The 27501-nt window shown below is 47.1% G+C and overlaps 1 protein-coding gene and 1 non-coding gene across 2 annotated transcripts; one reads left to right on the top strand and one right to left on the bottom strand.

The window, feature by feature from the left end:
• Positions 1-288: 288 nt before the first annotated feature.
• pus3 (pseudouridylate synthase 3) lies at positions 289-24233 on the bottom strand. Its single transcript, XM_055661945.1, has 4 exons — positions 23258-24233; positions 15683-16188; positions 14854-15044; positions 289-1082 (listed from the first exon to the last, which is right to left on the bottom strand). Exons 1-4 carry the CDS (start codon positions 23666-23668, stop codon positions 529-531), a joined length of 1662 nt encoding a protein of 553 aa, XP_055517920.1. The 5' UTR covers positions 23669-24233; the 3' UTR covers positions 289-528.
• Positions 24234-26301: 2068 nt separating this feature from the next.
• On the top strand, positions 26302-26384 carry trnal-cag (transfer RNA leucine (anticodon CAG)). The gene has a single exon. It is a non-coding gene; the product is annotated as a tRNA-Leu (tRNA).
• The last annotated feature ends 1117 nt before the right edge of the window (positions 26385-27501 follow it).

The following is a 27501-nucleotide window of genomic DNA, read 5'->3' as shown; positions in this document are numbered from 1 at the left end:
GACGGCAGATAAGTTACTGTGAGGAGGAGAGAGAGGGGTTTGTGAGTGAGGCGGAAGAAGCAGCGGCATTGACTGACAGGAGAGGACACCAATATGCGCATGCGCGGTATCCTTTTTTAAAAAAGTTTTAAACGTCAATAACATAAAATATACCATCAACCTGAACGAAACCACCCGAACGAAAGCTGTTGAATTTACATCACAGGACAATGGTGCGTAAGCTGGGCGCTTTCGTGTGCCGTTTTTGTGCAGAAATAGGCACAAACAAACAAGATGAGAGTTTTAGTAATGTATGTATAGATATTTAATTCTCCCTTTCTACAATCTTGATCCTTCTCCCGATGCTTTCCCGCCAAATCTTCTCCAAACTCCACGCTGAGAATCTTTCCACAAAAGCGGACATTTTCTCTGGCCCCCGCACTTCGTCCCTCCCCCTCTGGCTGAAGTTCCAGGCCCACTATCCACAGGACTTCAGTACCACCGCGAGCGTGCAGTCACCAAGAGGGATGCACCCAGTTCCCCTGGGTCTTACTGCCCGTCCGTATGCATCAAATCTGCCGCTTCTCTTCGCCTCTGCTTTTCAATGGGCTCCCCACAGTCCAATCGTCTCTCTTGATCTTCATGCTCTGTAGGGTCCTGCTGCCCCTCCTGTTCCCGGGGCTCTGCAGGGTCCTGCTGCCCCCCCTGTTTGTGGTTTTCCGCAGGGTCCCGCTGCCCCCTCTGTTCCCGGGGCACCATAGGGTCCCGATGCCCCTCTTTCTGGAGCTCCACATGGTCCCTTCGCCCCTCATTTTCCAGGAGGTCCACAGAGTCGCGTTGTCTCTCATGTTCCTGGGACTCCACAGGATGCTGCTGTCCCTCAGTTTTCCTCATTTCCTCGGGCAGTGAGATTCGCCCCCGTTTGACATAATGGAGGATCCTCGACTCGAGCCCCTCGCATCTCTGCCGCTCCATCAGCGGCTTGTATTTCCTTGGCCGTACTCCCTCCAGCAGGGACTGGGACAGGTCAGTGAAGGTGGGCTGGGTGCGGCCCCAGGCAGTCAGCGCACTCTCCTCCTCATCATCCCCCTCCTCCTGGTCCTCTGCAAGATGGCAAGCACACAATTGGTTGTTGTATTTAGGCCCTGCTCTCCCACTGCCCCCTCCCATTCTACCATAAGGTCCTACCCCTCTCTAAACCCCCAGACCTTTAGTCCACAATGGCATGACAGGTGGAGAGCAATGAAGGGTGGGTTTAGCATGCCGGCCTTCATTAACTGAGGCACTGTGTGAAGACCTGTGACATTCTGTGTATAAAACATCATCAGATCCACAGGGTATTAAAGGGACAGGCACAGTCATTTGGCCCACCATACCTGTGCGGGCCTTCATGCTCATCTAATCTAATCTGCCTGCATGTAATCAATTTTCCTCCATTCCCAGGCTTTTCTTGTGTCTATCAAACAGCCATTTAAATGCCCCTACTGTATCTGCTTCCACCGCCTCCTCTGGCAGCGCGTTCCAAGCACCACCATTCCTCTGAGAGAGACAAAAAACTTACACATCATTAAATTTCCCCCTTCAGACCTTAAACCTCAGCCCTCCAGTGTTTAAAATTTAGGTAAATAATTGACCAGCTACACTATCTACACCTCTCATCATTTTATACATTTTTCTGAGGTCTGTCCTCAAACTCAGACGTGGAAGAGCAAACAATCCAAGTTGGCTTAACTGACCCTTAAAGCTAAAAAAAACATGACAATAGAGGGATGTTTTTCAGTCTGGAGGCCTGTGAAGAGCGGTGTGTCACAGGGAACTACATTAACAACTTGGATGAGAATGTAGACGACATGCTCAGTAAGTTTGTAATCTTACTTCATAAGTTTGAAAATAGTTATGAATAAGGATGTCTGGACATTGGAGAAACATAGTAAATTGGAGGATGCCAGTTGAAAACATTATTAGGCAAAAACTAGGGAGAGTAAATTGGGAGCAGTTGTAATTAGATAAATTAACATCTGGTCATTTAAAGGCCACTGACCAGACTTCAGGACCAGCATGTTCCAGTAAGGAGGAGGGATTAGGATGGTAAAGGGACATTGGATGATCAAAGAGGCTCAAAATGTGGTACGGGAGCGGCCAACATGACACGATTGAGTGGTAGCCACAGCTGTGATTTCAACCCTGGTACCGAGGTTCAATGGGGAAGAGTGACATCAGGCAGAGCCATAGTGGTGGGAGACTCCATCGTCATAGTTGCCGACAGGAGATTCTGCGGCAGCAGGTGAGACTCCAAGATGGCGTGTTGCCTCCCTGGTGCCAGGATCCAGGATGTCTCGGAGCGGCTGCACGGCATCCTCAAGAGTGAGGGGGAGAAGCTGGAGGTTATATTGTGAATGTTGACACAAATAATATAGGTCAGAAAAGGAAGGAGGTTCTGCAACAAGAATTTACGGAATTGGGAAGAAGACTGAAAAGCAGGACCTACAGGGTGATCTCAGGATTGCTTCCAGTATCTTGTGCTAGTGAAGGCAAGAATAGGAAGGTAGGGGAAATGAATGTGTGGCTGAGGAATTGGTGCAGGGTCAGGGATTCAGGTATACTGGAGCTTCAGGAGAGACAGGGATGATGGAAAAGGAGCAGGGGCGTTGCATGGTTGGTTAAGGAGCATGCCACAGCTTTGTTCAGAGGTACATTACGGACGGTTTGTCTAACACGGTTATATGGGTGGAGCTGAGGAACAAGAAAGGGATCATCAGTTTGTCGGGGTGTACTACAGGCCCCCAAATAGTCAGCAGGAATTGGAACAAATGTGCCAAGGGATTGCAGACAGGTGCAGGTCAAATAAGGTTGGTGTAGTAGAGGATTTTAACTTTCCCAATATAGAGTGGGAAAATCATAGCGTGAAGGGTTCAGATGGGGTGCAATTCTTCAAAAGTGTTCAGGACAGTTGTCTTAAGCAGTATGTGGAGGCCCCCAAGTGTGAGAGGGCAACGCTGGATCTAGTATTGGGAAATTGCGAAGGGCAAGTTAATGAAGTGTGTGTGGAGGAGCCTTTTGGGACCAGTGACCACTGTTCGATTAGGTTCAAGATAGTTATGGATAGGGATGGAGCGGGTCCATGTGTTAAAATGCACAACTGGGGTAAGCCCAACTTTGAGACTAAGAGAAAAGGTCTCACTCAAGTTGACTGGAGCAGGTTATTAGATGGGTAAGGAACATCGGCCAAGTGGGATGTTTTTAAAAGTGTACTGTAGAAAGATCAGGATGTGTACATCCCCGTTAGAGTGAAGGACAAAGCAGCCAAACGTAGGGAAGCTTTGCTGACGAGGGAAATTGAGACATTACTCACAAACAAGGATGATTGGGACAGGTGCTGGGATCAAGTTCATACCTGGAGGAGTTTTGGGAGCTGAAGAGTAAACTCAAAAAGGAAATTAGAAGGGCAAAAAGAGGCCAGGAGATATCTCTGGCAGGTAGCATTAAAGACAAGCCCCAAATATTTTAGTCATACATAAGGAGGACAAGGGGAACTAGAGAGAGAGTGGGACCTCTCAGGAATCAAAGCGGCATTTACCGATAAAAAATACCTCTGTATTTACTGAGGAGAAAGACAGTAGGATGGAGGAAATTGGAGCAGTCACTGGAAGTGTCTTGAGAGCAGGGTTACTGTCGAAAAAATACTGAAGGTACTGTCGTGTTTGAAGGTAGACAAATATCCAGGGCCGGATCTGATATATCCGTGGACATTGTGGGAAACTAGAGAGGAATATGCGGGAGCCCTGGTTGTAATTTACGAGTGGTCTTTAAATACAGGAGAGGTGCAGGAAGACTGGAGGGTGGCAAACGTTGTACCTCTTTTCAAGAAAATGTAGGGAACTATAGGCTGGTGAGCTTAACATCTGTAGTTGGTAAGTTACTGGAGAGTATTCTAAGAGATACGATATACAGGCATTTGAATGGGCAAGGGCTGATTAGGGATAGTCAACATGGTTTTGCACGTGGGAGGTCGTGTATCACAAATCTGACTGATTCTTTTTTGAAGAAGTGACCAAAAAGGGTGATGTAGAGCTGTTGATGTTGTGTACATGGACTTCAGTATGGCATTCAACAAGGTACTGCATGGTAGACTGCTCTGGAAGGTTAGATCTCATGGGATCCAAGGAAAGATAACTGAATGGATAGCAAATTGGCTCCATGGTAGGAAGCAGAGGGTGATTGTGGAAGTTTGCTTCTCGGACTGGAGGCCTGTGACTAGTGGTGTGCCTCAGGGTTCGGTGCTGGGCCCGTTACTGTTTGATTCTACATCGATGATTTGGATGAGAACATCCAGGGCAAGATTGGCAGGTTTCCTGATGATACAAAAGTTAGTGGTTTTAAGATGGTTGTGCACAATTGTAGCAGGATCTGGATCGATTGGCCAGGTGGGCAGAGGAATGATTTATGGAATTTAATACAGAGAAGTGTGAGGTGTTGCATTTTGGGACGTCAAACAAGGGCAGGACCTACACAGTAAATGGTAGATCTCTGGGTAGTGTTGTAGAGCAGAGGGATTGTGAGTACAGGTGCATGGTTCCTTGAAGTCGCAGGAAGATGAGATGGTCAAAAAAAGGCTTTTGGCACTCTGGCCTACATCAGTCAGAGTGTTGAGTAAAGAAGTTGGGAGATCATGTTGCAGTTGTATAAGACGTTGGTGAGACCGCATTTAGAATATTTTGTTCATTATGGGCACCATGTTATAGGAAAGATATTGGCAAGATCGAAAGGGATCAGAAAAGATTTACGAGGATGGTGCCAGGATTAGAGGGTATGAGCTATAGAAAGATCATGAGAGGTATAGATCCAGTAGATGAACAGAGTCTTTCTCCCAAAGTAGGGGAATCAAGGACCAGAGGACATAGGTTCAAGGTGAAAGGAAAAGATTTAATAGGAATCTGAGGGGTAACTTTTTCACAGAAAGGGTGGTGGATGTATGGAACAAGCTGCCAGAGAAGGTAGTTGAGGCTGGGACAATCCCATTGTTTAAGAAATAGTTAGACAGGTACATGGATAGGACAGTTTTGGAGGACCATGCACAGGCAAGTGGGACTAGTGTAGCTGGTGCCATTGTAGGCCGGTGTGGGCAAGTTGTGCCGAAGGGCCTGTTTCCACGCTGTATCACTTTTTGAAGAGGCAAATGTAAGGTTTAGAAAGAAGAAATCAGACAGGGCCTTTCAATTATATAAAGCAAGCAGGAAATCAGTCAAATGTGAAATTAGAAGGGCCAAAAGTGACCATGAAATGTCATTGGTCATTCAGGCTTTTTTTTTAAAAATCACTCGCTTTTTATACAATCATTAAAAACAAAAGGTTAGCCAGGGTGAATGATAAAAGTACTGAATTAATGCTTGGGAGTCAGAGGCTGTAGGTGGGGCACTAAACAAGTACTTTGCATCTGTGTTCACCAAGGTGAGACATGTAGGTCAGTGAGATTAGTGTGCGCAGGACCAACATGCTCGGGCAGTTTGAGACCAATGAAAAGCTAGTGTAAGGGCTCGAAGAACATTACTGTGAATAAATCCCCAGGGCCATATGGGATCTCTCACAGGTTATTGATGGAGACAAGAGATGAGGTTGCAGGAACCTCGACAAAGATCTTTGTATCTTTTCTGGGTACAACCTAGATCACGGATGTTCAGACAGTGCTCAACTTTCTTCCTTTATCTAAGATGGGTATTAGATATAATGGAGGACATTGTATGCTGATGTGTCTCGTAAATAATGGGGAAGCTACTGGAGAGGATATTTTGGATGGGATTTACTCACATTTGGAAGAGTATGGGATAATTAGGGATAGTCAGCATGGGTTTGTATACAGCAGGTCATGTCTTACTAAATAGATTTAAGATTTTGAGGAGTTGACAAAGGTGATTTATGAGGATAGGATAAAGGATGCTGTTTAATGGAGTTTAGTAAGGCAAAAATGAGGTTAGTTAGAAACTAGTGTAGCTGGGACATTGTTGGCCAGTGTGGGCGAGTTGGGCCGAAGGGCCTGTTTCCACACTATTATTAACGAGGTTAGTTTCCGTTTTGCGGCTGAAACCAGTTAGCATCGCATTGTGACTGCTCCTTGTGGTTGTATTAAAAGGCTGACATTAGCAGACTGACCTGTTGGGATCAGCTGTGTGGAAGTGACGTGCTTTGCAGAGGCAAAGTGTGTGCTTTGACAAGAGGTTTTGCAAAGGTTAAGTGCTGGGGCTCTGGTTCAGGAGGCTCTGGATAAGGTCGGTCCGCATTTTTCTTATTTCCATCCTAAATCTTCCTTTGTCTAGTGCAGTAAAGATGGCAGCTGGGTTGTGGGAATTCAGGCAGACTTTCAGTGGCCCAGATGACTATACCTATGAGGTGCGTCCAACTGCAACTACTTACAAACCATGTTAGGGAACTGAAGCAATAGCTGGACAACCTCTGGTTCATCCAGTAAACTGAAGATGTCATAAGTAAGAGTCACAGTTAAGGTGCAGGCAGAAAGTAGATGGGTGACCACTAGGGAAGAGAGTAGGTAGAATGCAGGAATGCCCTGTGGCCATTCCACCCAGGTATTTCTTGAAGAAGGGTCTCGACCCAAAATGTCACCTATTCCTTTGCTCCATAGATGCTGCCTCACCCACCGAATTTCTCCAGCATTTTTGTCTACCCACTCAGGTATACCTCGTTGGATGTTCAAGAAGGAACTGCAGATGCTGGGAGATCGAAGGTACACAAAAATGCTGGAGAAACTCAGCGGGTGCAGCAGCATCTATGGAGCGAAGGAAATAGGCGACGTTTGGGGCCAAAACCCTTCTTCAGACTGAAGAAGGGTTTCGGCCCGAAACGTCGCCTATTTCCATACCTCGTTGGATGCTGTTTGGGGATGATGGCAGATTAGTGGAGAGCCGCAACAGTGGCCAGGTCTGTGGCGGCCAGTTGGCTCTGAGGCACAGCGAGAAATGGTAAGGTCAGGCGGAGCAATAGTGACAGCAGACGTGTTAGTTGGGGGTATAGACAGGAGATTCGGCAGCAGCAAACAAGACTCCAGGATGGTGTGTTGCCTTCCTAGTGCCAGGATGTCCCAGAGTGGGTAAACAGCCAGAAATCATTGTAAACATTGCCACAAATGACATAGGTCAGAAAAGGGGTGAAGTCCTGCAGAGTGAATACAGGGATCAAAGCAAAAGATTAAGGAGTAGCACACCAAGGGTAGTAGACCCACATTGTCCCAGTGCCAAGTTGTGGTTTGGGTAATAATGGGGATCTAGGATGGATGAATGTGTGGCTGAAGATGTGGAGCAGGGGTCAGGGATCCCAATTCTTCGAACATTGGGATTTGTGTACAAGAGGGATGGATTTCACCTGAACTGGAGGGACATTAATAGTATGACGGGTAGGTTTCCAAGTCCAAGGTTGATAAGGTTCCGTATGGTCGTTTTCTCCAGAAGGTTGAATTGAATCATGTGGGATCGAAGTAAAACTAGCTATCTAGATACAGAATAGATTTGTTGGATGGAAGCGAGCGGGAGTGGAAGATTGTTTTTAAATTGGAGGCTGGTGACTAGTGGTGTGTATGAGGGATCGGTACTGATACCATTGCTGTTTTTGGTTATATCAATGATTCAGGCAAAATGAATAATGCATGATTAGTAAATTTGCAGATGCCACTAAAATAGATAAGAGTCAAAGAGTGATACAGTGTGTGTAAACAGGCCCTTCGGCCCAACGCACCCACACCGATGTCCCAGCTATACTGGTCGCACTTGCCTGCCCTTGGTCCATAATCCCTCCAAACCTGTCTGATCCATGCGCCTGTCTAACTGTTTCTTAATTGATGGGATAGTCCGAGCATCAACTACTTCCTCTGGCAGCTTGTTCCATAAACCCACCACACTTTCTGGGAAAATGTTACCCCTCAGATTCCTATTAATTTTTTTCCCCTTCACCGTGAACCTATGCCCTCTGGTCTTCGATTCCTACTCTGGGTAAAATCTACCCAATCTATTTCTCCCATGATTTTGGATATCTCTACAAGATCTCCTCTCATCCTCCTGCGCTCCATGGAATAAAGACCCAGCCGACCCAACCTCTCCCTAAAGCTCACACCATCTAGTCCTGGCAACATCCTTGTAAATCTTTTCTGAAAGCATTCATGCTTGACAATATCTTTCCTATAACATGGTGTCCAGAACTGAACCCTATGTTCTAAATGCGGTCTCACCAACGTCTTATAACGGACTAGAAGGGCCGAGATGGCCTGTTTCCGTGCTGTAATTATGGTTATACATGACCTCTCAACTTCTATACTCAACACTCTGATGAAGACAAAGTATAGTATACATTGAAGATGTTATTAAAAATGACAGCAGGACCTCGTTCAGCTCGGCACGTGGAATGAGGAAGGGTAATGTAGTTTAATGCGTAAAAGTGGGAGATCCTGTATCTTGAGAAGTCAAATTAGGGCAGGACCTTCAGTGAATGGCAGGGCCCTGGGGACAGTTACGGAACAGAGGAATCCAGGAATGCAGGCACAAAGTCTTCTAAAACCGTGTGTGAGGGTATTGCATATAGAAGTTGAGAGGTTATGTCGCATTCATAGAATCATACAGCACGGAAATAGGTCCTTCGACCCAACTTGCCAACGACAACCAACTAACACCATCTACACTAGATCCATCTGCCTGCTTTTGCCAATATCCCTATCCATGTACAGGTCTAAATGTGTATGAAGGAACTGCAGATGCTGGTTTAAACGGAAGATAGACAAAATGCTGAAGTAACCGAGTGGGATAGGCAGCATCTGTGGAGAGAAGGAATGGGTGACGTTTTGGGTCGTGATGCTTCTTCACACTGAAAGTCCCAGGAAAGGGAAATGACGTAGAATGGCGATGAAGTAGAGAGACATGGAACATATGAATGAAGGACACGCAAAAAAAGTAACAATGGTAAAATAAACAGTTCATTGTTCGTTGTAGCTAGGTTACAACAAAAAGCTAGTGTGATCTGGGTGGGGTGGGATGGAGAGAGAGGGAATGCAGGGATTACTTGAAGTTAGAGCAATCAATATTAATATCCCTGGGTTGTAAGCTGAGAAATATGAGATATTGTTGTTCGAAAAATGAGAGGTTGTTGCTCAAATGAGATGGAGGAACTGATTGAAATTCAGGTTAGTGGGGAAGTGGTGTTAGGTAAATTGAATGGATTAAAGGCCGATAAATCCCCAGGGCCAGATAGGCTGCATCCCAGAGTACTTAAGGAAGTAGCCCAAGAAATATTGGATGCATTAATGATAATTTTTCAAAACTCTTTAGATTCTGGAGTTGTTCCTGAGGATTGGAAGGTAGCTAATGTAACCCTACTTTTTAAAAAGGGAGGGAGAGAGAAAACGGGGAAATACAGACCAGTGAGTCTAACATCGGCAGTGGGGAAATCTGCGAGAGTCAGTTATTAAAGATGGGATAGCAGCACATTTGGAAAGTGGTGAAATTATTGGACAAAGTCAGCATGGATTTATGAAAAGTAAATCATGTCTGACGAATCTTATAGAATTTTTCGAGGATGTAACTAGTAGAGCGGATAAGGGAGAACCAGTGGATGTGTTATATCTGGACTTTCAGAAGGTTTTCGACTAGGTCTCACATAAGAGATTAGTATGCAAACTTAAATCACATGGTTCAGTATCAGGGGATAAGGAAAGAAGGCAGGTACGGGATACTGAGTTGGATGATCAGCCATGAATGGCTGTACAGGCTCGAAGAGCCGAATGGCCTACTCCTGCACCTAATTTCTATGTTTCTATGAATTTGTGTTTAGCCTCACTCTAACAATGGAGGAGGCCTAGGACTGAAAGGTCAGTGTGGGAATGGGAAGGGCAATTAAAGTGTTTAGCAACTGGGAAATTGGATACAGTGCCCCCCATAATGTTTGGGACATTTATTTATTTGCCTCTGTGCTCCACAATTTAAGATTAGTAATAGAAAAAAAATCACATGTGGTTAAAGTGCACATTGTCAGATTTTATTAAAAGCTATTTGTTATACATTTTGGTTTCAACCATGTAGAAATTACAGCTGTGTTTATACATAGTCCCCCATTTCAGGGCACCATAATGTTTGGGTCACATGGCTTCACAAGTGGTTGTAATTGCTCAGCAGTGTTTCCCAGATCTGTGTCTTGACGCAATCCTGTCTTCATGGCTTGGTTTTTGCTCTGATATGCACTATCAACTGTGGGACCTTATATAGAGAGGTATGATCCTTTGCAAATCATGTCCAATCAAATTAATTTACCACTGGTGAACTCCAATCAATTTGTAGAAACATCTCAAGGATAATCAATGGAAACAGGACGAACCCAAGCTCAATTTTGAGTGTCATAGCAAAGGGTCTGAATACTTATGTAAATGTGATATTTCAGTTATTTCTTTTTAATTACTTGTAAAAATTTTGAAACATCTGTTTTTGCTTCTTCATTCTGGGGGATTGTGTGTAGATTGAAGATAAAAAGAAAGTGAATTTAATCCATTGTAAAATAACGCTGCAATGTAAAACAATGTGGAAAAAGTGAAGGGGTCTAAATACATGCTGAATGCACTGCATGTAATGAATAAAATTGATTTTGACTTTGACCATAATACTGACTGCTCTCACGCCACTTTCACTGACTTCCACAAGTTCCCCAGTCCTCGTATTTCTCCACAGAAAAAATACTAATTATGGACCTTACCCATCTCCTTATGCTCCACAGAGTTGACTTATTTGATTCCTTAGGGGTCCTAAACTCTCCCCGGTTACCCTTTTTTCCTTCATGTACTTATATAAAATCTCTTGGAACTATCCTTAACATTACCAACCAGAACTACCTCCTGTCCCCTTTGTGCATTCCTGATTTCCTTTTTTAGCTTGCTCCTTAGCTCACAAAACTCCTTCACGACACATTGGATCCCTGCTGCTTATGCCTGCTCCATGTTCCCTTCATATGCCCCCTTCTGAGCCTCAATCTCCCTCACCATCAAAACTTCCTTACACTCACCTGCCTTGCCCTTAACTCTGACAAGAACATGCATGGCCTGGACTCTTGCTAGCACTCTTTTAAAAACATGCCACATTCCTGACATCCCTTTTGGTACAAAAAACTGTTCCAATCAACTCAAGTTCCTGTCTTGTCCCTTCCAAGTTCGCCTTGCCGAAATTTAGAATTTTAATTTGTGGTCCTGGCCTGTCTCTATTCATAACTAAAAGCTAGTACAACAGTAGTCGCTGGTCCCAAAACGCTCATCCACGAAAAAGACTTGATCAAACATTGCCCTCGCCTGTGTGCGGTCATAAACTTTCCTGAACACATTTAACAAATTCCACCCCTTCTAAACCTTTCGCACTATGACATTCCCAGTCAATATTGGGAAACAAGTTGTACAAGACATTGATGAGGCTGCATTTGGAGTATTGTGTTCAGTTGTGGTCACTCTCCTATAAGAGGGATGTCATTAAGCTCGAAAGAATGCAGACATTTTTTACGAAAATGTTGCCAGAACTCGAGGGCTAAGCTACAGAAAAAGGTTGGGCAGGTTAGAACTTTACTCCTTCTAGAATAGGAGGTTGAGGGATGATCATATGGAGGTTTATAGAATCACAAGGGGAACATAGAAACATAGAAATTAGGTGCAGGAGTAGGCCATTCGGCCCTTCGAGCCTGCATCGCCATTCAATATGATCATGGCTGATCATCCAACTCAGTATCCCGTACCTGCCTTCTCTCCATACCCTCTGATCCCCTTGGCCACAAGGGCCACATCTAACTCCCTCTTAAATATAGCCAATGAACTGGCCTCAACAACCCTCTGTGGCAGAGAGTTCCAGAGATTCACCACTCTCTGTGTGAAAAAAGTTCTCCTCATCTCAGTTTTAAAGGATTCCCCCTTTATCCTTAAGCTGTGACCACTTGTCCTGGACTTCCCCAACATCGGGAACAATCTTCTTGCATCTAGCCTGTCCAACCCCTTAAGAATGTTGTAAGTTTCTATAAGATCCTCTCTCAATCTCCTAAATTCTAGAGAGTATAAACCAAGTCTATTCAGTCTTTCTTCATAAGACAGTCCTGACATCCCAGGAATCAGTCTGGTGAACCTTCTCTGCACTCCCTCTATGGCAATAATGTCCTTCCTCAGATTTGGAGACCAAAACTGTACGCAATACTCCAGGTGTGGTCTCACCAAGACCTTGTACAACTGCAGTAGAACCTCCCTGCTCCTATACTCAAATCCTTTTTGCTATGAAAGCCAACATACCATTCGCTTTCTTTACTGCCTGCTGCACCTGCATGCCTACCTTCAATGACTGGTGTACCATGACACCCAGGTCTCGCTGCATCTCCCCCTTTCCCAATCGACCACCATTTAGATAATAGTCTGCTTTCCCGTTTTTGCCACCAAAATGGATAACCTCACATTTATCCACATTATACTGCATCTGCCAAACATTTGCCCACTCACCCAGCCTATCCAAGTCACCTTGCAGTCTCCTAGCATCCTCCTCACAGCTAACACTGCCCCCCAGCTTAGTGTCATCCACAAACTTGGAGATATTGCCTTCAATTCCCTCATCCAGATCATTAATATATATTGAAAATAGCTGGGGTCCCAGCACTGAGTCTTGCGGTACCCCACTAGTCACTGCCTGCCATTGTGAAAAGGACCCGTTTACTCCTACTCTTTGCTTCCTGTTTGCCAGCCAGTTCTCTATCCACATCAATACTGAACCCCCAATGCCGTGTGCTTTAATATACAGATAGGGTGCATGCAGTCTTTTCACCAGGGTCAGGGAATGGAGAACCAGAGGACATTGGTTTAATTTGAGAGGAGTTTAAAGTGAGAGCGGCAAGATTTAAAAGTGGCAAAGTTTAAAATAAATGTGCAGGTAAATACACAGAGACAGAGTACACAGTGTACACAGTATGGCTTCTTGGATATACCACCAGAGCTAGTGATGGAGGCAGGCAGGATCGTAGCTTACAAGAGGCTTTTAGATAGACACACAGATTTGCAGGGAGTGGAGGGATATGGATCATGTGCAGAGAGAGGAGGTTAATTTAAATTGGCATCCTGTTCGGCATGGACATTGTAGGATGAAGGGCCTGTTCCTGTGCTGATCTAAGTCATGTAACACTAATGTTTATGCTGTTGGATTAGTGGATTGCAAAGAAGGTTGTGTAAAGGATCCTGATCAAATGGCAAATTGGGCAAAGAAATGGCAGATGGAATATAACTCGTACATGTGAAGTCGTGCATTGTGACAAATTATATACAGTAAAACCTACAGGAGCCTGACGACTGTTGTAGAACAAAGTTCGAAAAGAGTGAATAGTTCCCTGACAGTGGCAACAGGGTGATAAAGATGGCGTTGGGCGCCCCTGCCTTCATCGGATGGGGTACTGAATACATGAGCTGGGACATCAATTTACAGCTGTAGAAAACGTAGATGAGTTTGAAGTTGAAGGGTTGTGTATAGTTCTGGTCAACTGGTTGGATGCAATTACCTAAGTGCCCAAGAGATTCACCGGGATGTTACAAAGATTGGAGGACTCAAGTTATTAGGAGTGGCTGGATACGTTCAACCTGGGGCAGAGGAGGCTGGGGTGACTTTACAGAAGTTCATGAAGTCATGTCGGACGTAGAGATGGTGGACAGTCTTTCTCACCCAGGCTAGGAGGGCCTAAATTGGAAGGTACAGATTTAAGATGAGACAGATTTAAAGGAGTCCCGAAGGGCAGGTTTCCCACGCAGCGGGTTGTTGGTATGTGGAACGAGCTGCCAGAGGAGGTGTTGGAGGCGGACATATAATAACATTCAGGAGACACCCGTATAGGCTCGTGATAGAAAGGGCTTTGGAAAGATATGGGCCAAACACAGGGAGATGGGAATAGCATCGATAGGGCATCTTTAGAGGCATAGTTGCATACAGCATGGAAACTGCCCCTTCGGCCCAACATCCATGTTGAAAGATGCACCATTTACACTAGTCTGACCTGCCTGCATTTGGCCCACATCCCTCTAAACCTTTCATATCCATGCACCTGTTCAAATGCCTTTTAAAGGTCATGAGGGATAGGAGTAGAATTAGGCCATTCAACTCGTCTTCTCCGCCATTCAATCATGGCTGATCTATCTCTCCCTCCTAACCACATTCTCCTGCCTTCCCCCCATAATCTCCGGCACCTGTACTAATTAAGAATGTTGAATTAAATGTTGTTATAATACCTACCGCAACTACCACTTCTGGCAGCTCGTTTCATATAGCCACCACCCTCTGTGAAAACGTTGTACATCTGGTTCCTACTAAATCTTTCCCCTCTGACCTTAAACCTATGGTTCTTGATTTCTTACTCTGGATAAAAGACTGCATTTACCTCAACTATTCCCCTCATGATCTTACACACATATATAAGATAATCTCTCATCGTCCTGAAGTCTGAGGAATAAGGTCCTAGCCCGCCTACCTTCCACCTATCGTTCAGGCCGTCGGGTCTTGGCAACATCCTTGCAAATCTTCTCCACCCTTTCCACCTTAATGACCATAATTGAATGCAATACTCCAAATGAGGACTCACCAATGTCTTGAGTAACTGTAACATGACAGCTCATCTTCTGTACTCAACTCGTTGCCTGATGAAGGCCAATGTACCAGATGCCATTATGACCACCTCATGTTTCTGTGATGCAATTTTCAAGGAACTATGTACCTGCCCAATGCTCCACAACATACCCATGGCCCTGCCGTTCACTGTTCTATGTCAGCCTGTTACACAGGGACAAGTTCAGGCCTTTCCTCTCCACACACATTCAACTGTATTCTGAACTCCCCCTCCTACCTGGGTCCTGGGGATTGGGTGCCTGTCCCAGTCCGCTGAGCATGGAGTAAAGGATCCGAGTTTTGATGGCATAACTGGCCCACATGGTCTGCAGGTCACGCACTGTGAAGGCATGGACCTCCGGGTCGAAGTTCCACTCCAGGTTTTCGTAGGAGCAGTCGTGCAGAACCAGCGGATAATCCACAGCCATGCTATAGACAGGGGAGCGTCTGTCAGCAAATACAGATAATAATCCTGGATGTTGACAAGCAGGAGGTTGTTATCTGGCTCCAGGGAAGCTCTAGGGCAGTGGAGTACAAGGGAGGATACACACCGAGAATGGTGGGGACTACTGAGGAACATCATGGTATAAGGGAAGTCACCCACAATGTAGGGAGTGCTGACAAACAGTGGAATATCAGGATACAAGGGGAGGACACACAATGTGAATGGTAGGGAGTTTTGAGGAGCAGAGGGACCTTGAGGGTAGGGCCTACAACTATGGAGGGGGGGGGGGGGGGGGGGGGGGGGGGGGGGGTTAGAATGAAACTGAGCCTCCGCAACACGTGACACAATCAGAGGAGGTTGAGGTCAATTGTTGAGGTGTGGGGTAAGAGGTTAGGACAGTCATGCAAGTCAAAAACCAAACTACTTGGGGGTCGGTGGGGTTTGGGGGCGTCGGAGAGGCAGGGAGGTCAATGGTCACAGTTTGGAGGTCAGGATGCTGGGATGGCTGGGAAGACAGAGGTGAAGAGCACGTGGTGTCGGGCGGATGATGGGTCGGCAGGATTGGTGGTCGCTGTGGGTTGGAGGTCAGGCGGGTAAGGGGTTGGAGGTCATGCAGCCGTACCTGTACTGGGGTTTGCAGGGGTTGCTCTCCACGTCCAGGAGCTGGTCCACTACTTCCACATCCTCCAACCCACGGCCCACAAGCAGCAGCACGGCGGCCATGCAGCGCACCTGATGGTAGAGGAAGGAGCGGGCCCGCACCTCCATGCAACCTAGGCCGCTGCCAGCCCGCCACACCCGCACCCATAGCACCGTGCGCACGAAGCGCAGCACCCCGTTGGCCACGTCCATGCGGCAGAGGTTGCGGAAGTCGTGCGTGCCGCACATCCGGCGCCCCGCCTCCACCATGAGGCCCAGCTGCAGCCCCGCCACCGGGAACAGGTAGCGGTAGGTGCGGTGCTGGCAGCTGAAGCGAGCGCTGAAGCCGGGGGGTGCCGGCGCCCAGGCCAGGGCGCGCACGTCCCGCGGCAAAGACCGATTCAGCAGCCGTGTGTACGGCAGCTCGTCCCCCGGCAACGTTGCACCGTCCGGGCCCCGGGTCCGAGAGCGCAGCTCCAGAGACACCACCTGAGGGGACGGAGGACGTGAGGGTTAGGATGGCGAGAGGGTGGCGGGGGTGCGTGGCAGATAGGACGGTTAAGATGGATGGAAGGGATGGGAGAATACAGGGGGGGAGGGGGTGGAGACAGAGAGGAGGGAATGGATGAAGAGCAGAGAATGGGGAAAGGAAGGGGGAGAAAAATGTAGAAGAGGGAGGGGGGGAAAGGGAGGCACAGGGATAAAGGGGAAAGGGAAGAATGGAGGGAGAGTTCACAAAATCAAATTAGCAGAAAAAAGGGACTTTTGCCGACACCAATTATCCCCTTTTATTCCCCTTCATCTACCTGCAGATTATCTCTCTCACCACACAACGGGAGGCAACTCCCAATGGCCCAACAATACCCAACTGTGACCCCACTTCTATCAGGTCTCCCCTCAGCCTCGAATGCTCCAGAGAAAACAATCCAAGTTAGTCCAAACTCTCCTTGCTGCTAATACCCACCAATTCAGACAGTAATTTGATGATCCCCTGCATCCTCGCCAAAGCCTCGGCATCCTTCGTAAAGTGGGACAGCAGGAACGGCACACCTCACTACATAGTCAGCCTGACCCAAGTTTTATACACCACAACACGACTTCCTGACGCTTATACACAATGCTCCGATGATGAAGGCTAGTATACCATATGCCTTCTTTACCACTCTATCTAATTGTGTTATCACTTTCAGGGAACTGTGGAATTGCACCTAAAGCTCCATCTGTTGACCAATGCTGCGCAGGATTCTGCCATTTACTCTCACTTTCCATTCAACGTCCTCACATTTTGCTGCATTAAACTGCATTTGAAGGTTCTCTGCCGAGCTTCCCGCTGATCTATAAACCGGCCCACACCAGTTCTTACTTCCTGCACCAAGGCTTTTCTTCTCGGGAGCTGAGAAAAGAACAGCACAAGGCCTTTGGTCTACAATGTCTGTGCCACACACAATGCCAAGACTCACCTGCCTGCACATAATCCATACACATCCATTCCCTTCCTATCAATATGTCTAAAAGCTTCCTGGACATCACAATCATGTTGCCTCCGCCTCTATCGCTGGCAGGCGTTCCAGCCACCTACTGTACTATGTGTAAAATGAATGCCTCACACATCTCCTTTACAATTTGCCCCTTTCACCTAAAAGGTATGCCCTCCAGTCTTTGACATTCCAACCCCGGGAAAAAGATTCTGATACTCTACCTTATCAGTTTTAAAAATCTGGTTGCCCCTCAGCCTTTGAGGCTCCAGAGAAAACAATCCAAGTCTGTCATTAGGTCATAAGTGATGAGTAGAATTAGGACATTTGGCCATGAAGTCTATCATGGCTGATCTATCTCTCCATCCTAACCCCTTTCTCCTGCCTTCTTCTCATAACCTCTGACACCCATACTAAATATAAATCTATCCATCTCTGCCTTAAAAATATCCACTGGTGATCTCTACAGCTTTCTGTAGCAAAGAATTCCACAGATTCACCACCCTTCGATTAAAGAAATTTCATCTCATCGCCTTCCTGAAAGAACGTCCTTTAATTCTGAGGCTAGACTTTCTTAGTCATAGACTTTCCCGTTAGTGGAACCATCCTCTCCACGTCCACACTATCCAAGCCTTTCACTATTATGTATGTTTCAAAGAGGTTCCCTGTTGTTCTTGTTCTTGGTTTCTGGCTCCTCCAAAATATTCCAACTGGAATTTAAACCGGAGGTGGTGAAGGGAGGGATTAAGCCAGAAAGTGTTATTGGGAAGATTCCCCTCATTCTCCTAAACTCCAGTGAGTACAGACCCAGTGCCGACAAATGCTCACAAATGTTAACATACTAATTCCTGGAATTATTCTTGTGAATTTACTCTGGACCCTCACCACAGCCACCTCATCCTTCCTCGGATATGGTGCCCAATACTGCTCACAATATTCCAAATGTGGCCTTACCAGCGCCTTATAGAGCGCATTACATTCCTGTTTTTGTATACAAGCCCTCTTGAAATACAGTGGCTTGCAAAAGTATTCATACGCCTTGAACTTTTCCACATTTTGTCACGTTACAACCACAAGCGTAAATGTATTTTATTGGGATTTTATGTGATAGACAGATTCAGATTCAGATTCAGATTCAATTTTAATTGTCATTGTCAGTGTACAGTACAGAGACAACGAAATGCATTTAGCATCTCCCTTGAAGAGCGACATAGCAAACGATTTGAATAAAAAAAAAATAATAAGTGTCCGGGGGGGGGGGGGTGGTGATTGGCAGTCACCGAGGTACGTTGTTTAGTAGAGTGACAGCCGCCGGAAAGAAGCTGTTCCTCGACCTGCTGGTTCGGCAACGGAGAGACCTGTAGCGCCTCCCGGATGGTAGGAGGGTAAACAGTCCATGGTTGGGGTGAGAGCAGTCCTTGGCGATGCTGAGCGCCCTCCGCAGACAGCGCTTGCTTTGGACAGACTCAATGGAGGGGAGCGTGAACCGGTGATGCGTTGGGCAATTTTCACCACCCTCTGCAATGCCTTCCGGTCGGAGACAGAGCAGTTGCCATACCATACTGTGATGCAGTTGGTAAGGATGCTCTCGATGGTGCAGCGGTAGAAGTTCACCAGGATCTGAGGAGACAGATGGACCTTCTTCAGTCTCCTCAGGAAGAAGAGACGCTGATGAGCCTTCTTGATCAGAGTAGAGGTATTGTGGGTCCAAGAGAGGTCATCGGAGATGTTGACTCCCAGGAACCTGAAGCTAGAAACACGTTCCACCTCCGTCCCGTTAATGTGGATGGGGGTGTGCGTGCCGCCTCTGGACTTCCTGAAGTCTACAATGAGCTCCTTGGTCTTCTTGGAGTTAAGGGCCAGGTTGTTGTCAGCGCACCATGCTGCTAAGTGCTGGACCTCCTCCCTGTAGGCCAGCTCATCGTTGTTGCTGATGAGGCCAATCACCGTTGTATCATCTGCATACTTGATGATGGTGTTAGTACCATGTACAGGTGTGCAGCCATAGGTGAAGAGGGAGTAGAGGAGGGGGCTCAGCACACAGCCCTGAGGAACGCCGGTGTTCAGGGTGAGGGTTGAAGAGGTGTGCTTGTCTAACCTCACAGACTGGGGTCTGTTGGTTAGAAAGTCCAGTATCCAGTTGCAGAGGGAGGGGTCGATGCCCAGGTTACCGAGTTTGGTGATCAGTTTTGATGGAATAATGGTGTTGAATGCTGAGCTGTAATCGATGAACAGCATTCTTACATAAGTGTCTCTGTTGTCAAGGTGGGAGAGGGCGGAGTGAAGTGCCGTTGAGATGGCATCCTCCGTACTCCTGTTCTTGCGGTAGGCAAACTGATAGGGATCCAGTGTGGGGGGTAGGCAGCTTTTGAGGTGTGCCAGGACCAGCCTCTCGAAGCACTTGGTGATGATGGGGGTAAGTGCAACTGGGCGGAAGTCGTTGAGGCTTGCCGCAGTGGAGTGTTTTGGCACTGGCACGATGGAGGTGGCTTTAAGGCAAGTGGGGACAACTGCTTGGGCAAGTGACAGGTTGAAGATGTCAGTCCAGACGTCTGTCAGCTGCGCAGCACAGGCACTGAGCACGCGCCCGGGGATGCCGTCAGGGCCAGCAGCCTTACGTGCATTAGTCCTACTCAGTGCCACGTACACGTCGTAGGGGGTGAGTGTGAGGGGTTGGTGATCGGCAGGTAGCACAGCCTTGATGGCTGTCTCTAGATTGTCCCTGTCGAAGCGGCCATAGAAGTGATTAAGCTCCTCAAGGAAGGAGGCGTCGCTGGATGTGGGGGTGATGTTGGAGGGTCTGTAGTCCGTGATGGCCTGGATGCCTTGCCACATGCGTCGGGGGTCGGAGTTGTTGTTGAAGTGCTCCTCAATCCTGAGCTTATGGCAGTGCTTGGCCTTCCTGATGCCCCTCTTCAGGTTAGCCCTGGATGAACTGTAGGCTCGAGCATCGCCTGACCTGAAAGCGGTGTCCCGTGCTTTCAGCAGTAGCCTGACCTCGCTGTTCATCCATGGCTTCTGATTCGGGTATATGGTCACCTGTTTGAGGGAGGTGACACTATTGATGGTGGAGTTTATAAAGTCCAGAACAGAGGATATATAGGAATCAATGTCCGTGTGAGAGTCAAGGGTGGCCTGGGCTGCAAACGCCTTCCAGTCAGTGTTTCCAAAACACTGCTGAAGTGTGAAGTCCGCTTCCTCTGACCAGACTTTAACTGTCCTTACAGTTGGTTTAACCCGTCTGATGAGTGGGGAGTACTTACGGAGCAGGAACAATGAGACGTGATCAGACTGACCAAGGTGGGGGAGGAGGATGGCTTTGTAAGCTTCAGCCATGTTGGTGTAGACTTTGTCCAGTGTCTTGTCTACTCTAGTGGGGAAGGATACATGTTGGTGGAATTTGGGGAGTACAGTCTTCAGGTTGGAGTGATTGAAGTCACCCGCAACAATGAAGGCTGCCTCGGGGTTGTGCGTCTGTTGTTTGCTAATGGCAGTATGCAGCTCTTTCATTGCAAGCTTGGCATTAGCATCAGGAGGGATATAGGCTGCAGTCACAACAGTGGAGGTGAACTCTCTGGGCAGATAGAACGGTCTGCATCTAACCAAGAGGAATTCAAGGTTAGCTGAGCAGTGACTCTCGATGATGGTGGAGTCCGTGCACCATGCTAGACCAACACAAAGTGGCGCATAAATGTGAAGTGGAAGGAAAATGATACATGGTTTTCAATTTTTTTTACAAATAATAAACTGAAAAGTGTGGCGTGCAAAAGTATTCAGCCCCCGAGTCAATACTTTGTAGAACTACCTTTCGCCGCAATTACAGCTGCAAGTCTTTTGGGGTATGTCTCTACCAGCTTTGCACATCTAGAGACTGAACATTTTGCCCATTCTTCTTTACAAAATAGCTCAAGCTCAGTCAGATTGGATGGAGAGCGTCTGTGAACAGCGATTTTCAAGTCTTGCCAGAGATTCTCAATTGGATTTAGGTCTGGACTTTGACTGGGCCATTCTAACACATGAATATGCTTTGATCTAAACCGTTCCATTGTAGCTCTGGCTGTATGTTTAGGGTTGTTGTCCTGCTGGAAGGTGAACCTCCGCCCCAGTCTCAAGTCTTTTGCAGACTCTAACAGGTTTTCTTCCAAGATTATCTTGTATTTGGCTCCATCCATCTTCCCATCAACTCTGACCAGCTTCCCTGTCCCTGCTGAAGAAAAGCATCCCCACAGCATGATGCTGCCACCACCATGTTTCACAGTGGGGATGGTGTGTTCAGGGTGATGTGCAGTGTTAGTTTTCCGCCACACATAGCGTTTTGCATTTAGGCCAAAAACTTCAATTTTGGTCTCATCTGACCAGAGCACCTTCCTCCACATGTTTGCTGTGTCCCCCACATGGCTTGTGGCAAACTGCAAACGGGGCTTCTTATGGCTTTTTTTCAACAATGGCTTTCTTCTTGCCACTCTTTCATAAAGGCCCGATTTGTGGAGTGCACGACTAATAGTTGTTCTGTGGACAGATTCTCCCACCTGAGCTGTGGAACTCTGCAGCTCCTCCAGAGTTACCATGGGCCTCTTGGCTGCTCCTCCAATCAATGCTCGCCTTGCCCGGCCTGTCAGTTTAGGTGGACGGCCATGTCTTGGTAGGTTTGCAGTTGTGCCATACTCTTTCCATTTTCGGATGATGGATTGAACAGTGCTCCGTGAGATGTTCAAAGCTTAGAATATTTTTTTATAACCTAACCCTGCTTTAAACTTCTCCACAACTTTATCCCTGACCTGTCTGGTGTGTTCCTTGGGCTTCATGATGCTGTTTGTTCACTAATGTTCTCTTAACAAACCTCTGAGGCCTTCACAGAACAGCTGTATTTATACTGAGATTAGATTACACACAAGTGGACTCTATTTACTAATTTGGTGACTTCTGAAGGTAATTGGTTGCACTGGATTTTATTTAGGGGTATCAGAGTAAAGGGGGCTGAATACTTTTGCACGCCACACTTTTCAGTTTTTTATTTGTAAAAAAAATTTGAAAACCATATATCATTTTCCTTCCACTTCACAATTATGCGCCACTTTATGTTGGTCTATCACATAAAATCCCAATAAAATACATTTACGTTTGTGGTTGTAATGTGACAAAATGTGGAAAAGTCCAAGGGGTATGAATACTTTTGCAAGCCACTGTAAATGCTAGCATTGAGTTTGCTTTCTTTACAACCGATTAAACTTGCAGATCAACTTTTATGCCAGCAATCCGAAGTACCTTTGCACCTCCGATTTCTGCATTCGCTCCCCATTTAGAAAATAGGCTATGCCTTTATTCCTCCTTCCAAAATGCATGACTCCACACTTTGCTGCACTATATTCCATCTGTCACTTCACTTCCCGCTCTCCCAACCTGCCCAAGTCCTTCTGCAGAGTCCATGCCCTCTCTACACCACCCGCCCCCCATTTATCCTCATCATCCACAAACTTGGCCAGAAAACCTTCAATCCCCTCGTCCAAATCTGTTTGTAGCCAATGTCATCAAATCCAGGCAGCATTCTGGTAAAACTCTTCAACACCCTCACCCTCCACATCCTTCCTGTAATGGGGCGACCAGTATTGTAAGCAATACTCCAAGTACATCCTGACCCTTATGTGCAGGAAGGAACTGCAGATACTGGTCAAAAACAAAGATAGTCACAAAAAGCTGGAGAAACGCAGCGGGTCTGACAGCATTGCTGCAGAAAGGATAAAAAGAGGACCAGCTTCACTAGGTGGAGAATAGTCTTAGTAGAGGGAAATTGGCTGGGCCTGCGGTCAAGAAATAAACGGAGGTCTGAGGATGGGACTCGACCCTAACCGTCACCTATTCCTTTTCACCAGGGATGTTGTCTGACCGGCTGAGTTACTCCAGGTCCTTGTGTCTTTCTCCTGACTCTTGTACTCAATGTCTCAACTGATGAATGCGTCTACCTTCGATTTAAACCAGTATCTGAAGTTCCTTACACATTTGTCCAGTCCACTGCGAAATATCCTCAAGGTATGTCTACCACTACCCCACCTCACGACACTGACCCACCCCCACGCCAGCCTTACCTGCCCAAAGGCGCTGACCCCTTTATCAGTCCGGCCGCTGCGGTGGTAGTTGGCAGTTTGTCGGCTCTCCACCAGCCGGGTCTGGAGCAGGGCCTGGAATAGTTTGGCCTCCACCGTGTTGTCCGTGTTGGCCTGGCTGGCGAAGCCCTGGTAGCCCCAGCCCAGGTAGGCCAGGCGCACCGCCACATGCCGGCGCCCGTGCTGGCTGAAGTCGAAGGGGCGCTGCCGGCGGGGTCGTTTGCCGGACGTGTGGAGCCCGGGCTCTCCGGCTGCTTTACCTGGGGAATCACCGCTGTCGGCTTGTCTACCCTGTGCGCCGTGGCCATGGGGACATTGGTCAGTTCCAGCTGTGTCCACATTGTCCTGGGGACACGGGGTCGCCATCCTGCACTCACTTGTAATGGCCGCCATCGCCACAACGAACCGGAAGTGTTCAACCGCTTCCCCGCGGCACGCCGGGAATTGTAGTTCACCATCGCTGCAGGAGACGGGAGTAAAATAAACATTCTTTCTCTCCCGAGATGCTGCCTGTCCGGTCCCGCTGAGTTAATCCAGCATGTTGTGTCTATCCTCGGAAACAAAGGAGAGACAATGAACTGCAAATGTCCGAATCTTGAGCAAAAGACAGTGCTGGAGTAACTTAGCGGGATAGGCAACATTTGTGGAGGGAATCGGGTTCAGTTTTCAGAGTCAAAGCAAATTCAGGAACAAAGGAGCGGGGTGAAATCAGGGCGCCTGCTTGTTCGAAGGCCAGAGCTGCAGAAGTATCCTCCCAGCTCCGACTCTCCCGTCACCACCAAATATACTAGAGGCCGCGGACCGGCGGTCAGAGCTCTTCTCCGGCGAGGTATCCCAGACTCCGTGAGGGAAAGTGCACGCTGCCCCGCGATTAGAAGCTCCGAAAACCGCGGCTTTAGGAAGTAAAGGTCCGCGGGCCAGCGATCGGAGCAATTCTTCTGGCGGCCCCCGGCTCCGCGATCTGAGCTATAGGAAGCAAAGATCTTATCTTTGATAGGAAGGTTTCACGGCAGTCGGGTCACGACCCATGACCCATGACCCATGCTGTTGCTACGATACTCCCAGTGGAGTACACGCGATGAACTGCAGGAAGGCACTTACCATTGTTTCCAGCGTAGCGGGCCCGTTAAAACCGGCTGAAATTGTCAATTTGTGCGCTGTAAATAACTATGGAAATCGGGATAAGCGTGAGAGACATTTAGCCTACTTCAGAATTCCAAAAGTGAGGAGAAATGACGGTAGATATAAGTGAGAGCTGAAGGGACAACAACAGCCAAAGTGCTTAGCGATCATTGGCCATTTGCTCACTGCATTTCATCAACTAATTATTTGTGTTCTTTCTTGATTCCTTTGGCATTTAAAAAGTTTCAGAAGTGATAAATCTGGCTGTAAATTTTTTAAATCGCCCATGGTTCTCAAGTGGGTTTTTACATACAAAATGAAAACGCATGTGAAGAAACATTTACAGCAGATTTATCACTTCTGAGACTTTTTAGATACCAAAGGAATCAAGAAAAAACACAAATAATGCCTTACTTGATGAAATGCAGTGGCGGCGCGACTCTGTGTTGCAGCGGCCCCTTCAGCCTGTCTGTCTTTTTTTTCCAGATAAATGTAGTTGTTCGTGTTTTTTAACACTCTTTTTAACTGTGTATATGTGGGGGGCAGGGGGAGGGGGAAACTTAAAAAAATCTCTTCCCTGCACGGGAGACCCGACCTTTTCCCTGTCGGGTCTCCGTTGTCGTTGGGGCCTAGCACCGTGGAGCGGCCATGGAGCGGCCTCCAGCCGGAACGACCTGGGGGCTCCAGTCGCAGAGCTGTAGACTACTCACCATCGTGGGGCTGGCCGGCCTCGGAGCGTGACTCGCTGCTGCGGCGCGACCCCGGCGCTCGGAGGCTCCAGCTGCAGCCGTAGGTCCGGTGGACTGGAACATCGGGAGCTCGCGGGTCGGGTGGAGACCGCTTTCCGGAGCTCCCGCAACGCGACTTCTCCCGTCGTGGGGTTGGAACGACCCGGAGCGGGGCCGTACATCGTCCGGCTTCAATGGCCGTGGGACATTACAACACCGACCAGGGGCTCCAACTTTGTGACTTTTAAACCTGGAGCGGGGCCGTACATCGCCCGGCGTGGCCTAAAATGACCGTGGGACTTACCAGCGCCCGCCTGGGGCTTCAACATCGGGAGAAAAATGGTGCAGGGGAGAGAAAATACTTTGCCTTCCATCACAGTGAGGAGGAGATTCACACAGACATCCATCACAGTGAATCTCCTCTTCATTGTGATGGATGCTTGTGTAAACTGAATTGTTTATACGTCTTGTAGAAATTGTCTCTGGTTGTATGGCTGTGGACACTAAGTTTCGTTTGAGCCGCACTGAGGTTCAAATGGACATGTAATAAATATTCAATTCAATATTCAATTCAAACGTGATAATTCCCAATATTTTCAATTCCGATATCTGCACAGACAATGTTTACCAAGCAATTTAGCTGCTGTTGTCTCTTCAACTCTCGCTTCCCTTTACGTTCATTTCGCTTCACTTTTGGAATTCTAAAGTTGGGTACATGTCTCCCACAGTTACCCCGACTTCCACAATTTTTTTCAGCGCAGAAAATTCAACATTTTGGCGGTTTTTAACAGGTAGGAAAGTACGCGTTTCTTGCATTAATAAAATATACCGCAAGTTACGGATGTCCTCCAGGTGAATTGAACGATTCCGTGCGTCAAGCCCTATGACCCAGTGACCTTACGTGCGACCCCCTGTACAACGTGGCTCTTCCCAGTTCTGACGACAGCGGCGTATAATTTGATTAATCAGCTCATTTCCACTCACCGGTGAATTTGTTAGATTTGAATAAACCATCGTGAGACGTACAATCGCTTGTGAAATGTAACACTATTTTTTTTTAACCTAAAACGACAGCAAAACGAATTCTCGGATTCTGAACGGTGGAAAAATGTATAAAATTCAATCATCCTCATTGATTCCTGTAATGACACTAACCATATGTCGAAATGATGTGTGGTCAGGATGGCCGAGCGGTCTAAGGCGCTGCGTTCAGGTCGCAGTCTCCACTGGAGGCGTGGGTTCGAATCCCACTTCTGACAATTTCACATTTTAAATTCTACCCAAAGTTCCTATGGTTTTACATTGTCATGGCCCATCTTATCACACTGTACTATGCTATTCTGTATATTGCATTGTTTAATGCTCAAAGACTAAAGGAGAAAGGGATAATTGGGCAACTGCCACGCCAACCAGGTTCAACTGCTTCCACCTGACTCCATATACCCGACATACACAAGATATACACAAAGGCTGCAGTAACTGAACGGGTCACTCAGAATCTCACAGAAGCGGAATGAATGATGTCTCGTTTCGAGAATGTTTTCAAACCCGGAGAAAGGGAATAGGTGGCGTTTCTTGTCAACGTCCTTCGTTAGATTGGAGACAAGGAATAGGTGACGTTTCGGGACGAGGCACCTTCTCCAAACATACCCATCTACCTGTTTTTGTTTCTTCCTTCCCATCCCCTCTCCGTCATCAACCATCAGCCAAACATCCATTCCCATTTTGGATCCGCTTGTCAACTACCAACTTCTGTCACTACCCTCCCTCTGCTCTCCATCTGCCTAATCTGCCCTTAATTCGTTTTCACTTCCAACTTTCTAGTCTCTGTTTACTCCTCCTTCTTTCTGACCTCTCGGGGCTTCAGGCTCCAGGTCGGAATCGTCGACCAGGCCTTTATCTCCACTGATTTCCAACAGCGCTTTATAGTCAGCACCACATTCCTACATCCGCGGTCTCCGGCTTATTCAATTCTCAGAGCAAACTGGAGAAACCGATAAACACAGCGTTCAATCGAATAAATGGAAAATACAAAGGAATGTGTTCACTTCAATGTAAAGATAACAATAAAATATAACATATTCGCCTCGCGTGCTCTCACCACTCTATTCAGGATGACATACGGATGCGCAATAAACCCCAGCTGTTGGCATCTGGAACAAAAAAAAATTCAAAAGTATTCAAAAGTATTCAGCCCCCCTGAGTCAATACTTTGTAGAACCACCTTTCGCTGCAATTACAGCTGCAAGTATTTTGGGGTATGTCTCTACCAGCTTTGCACATCTAGAGACGAAGATTTTTGCCCATACTTCTTTACAAAATAGCTCAAGTTCAGTCAGATTGGATGGAGAGTGTCTGTGAACAGCAATTTTCAAG

This window comes from Leucoraja erinacea, chromosome 34 (genome assembly GCF_028641065.1).
Source record: "Leucoraja erinacea ecotype New England chromosome 34, Leri_hhj_1, whole genome shotgun sequence".
NCBI classification, from domain to species: Eukaryota; Metazoa; Chordata; class Chondrichthyes; order Rajiformes; family Rajidae; genus Leucoraja; species Leucoraja erinaceus.
This window is presented reverse-complemented; position numbering and strand designations above follow the sequence as displayed.

What these genes read in the sequence shown, in the direction of transcription:
- pus3 (XM_055661945.1), bottom strand. Translation starts at nt 23,668, where the DNA reads ATGGCGGCCATTACAAGTGAGTGCAGGATGGCGACCCCGTGTCCCCAG. An exon ending in CCCTGCAAACCCCAGTACAG is followed by an intron (nt 15,045 to 15,682) that starts GTACGGCTGCAT and finishes CCCTGTCTATAG; the next exon opens with CATGGCTGTGGATTATCCGC. An exon ending in ACCCAATCCCCAGGACCCAG is followed by an intron (nt 1,083 to 14,853) that starts GTAGGAGGGGGA and finishes GCCATCTTGCAG; the next exon opens with AGGACCAGGAGGAGGGGGAT.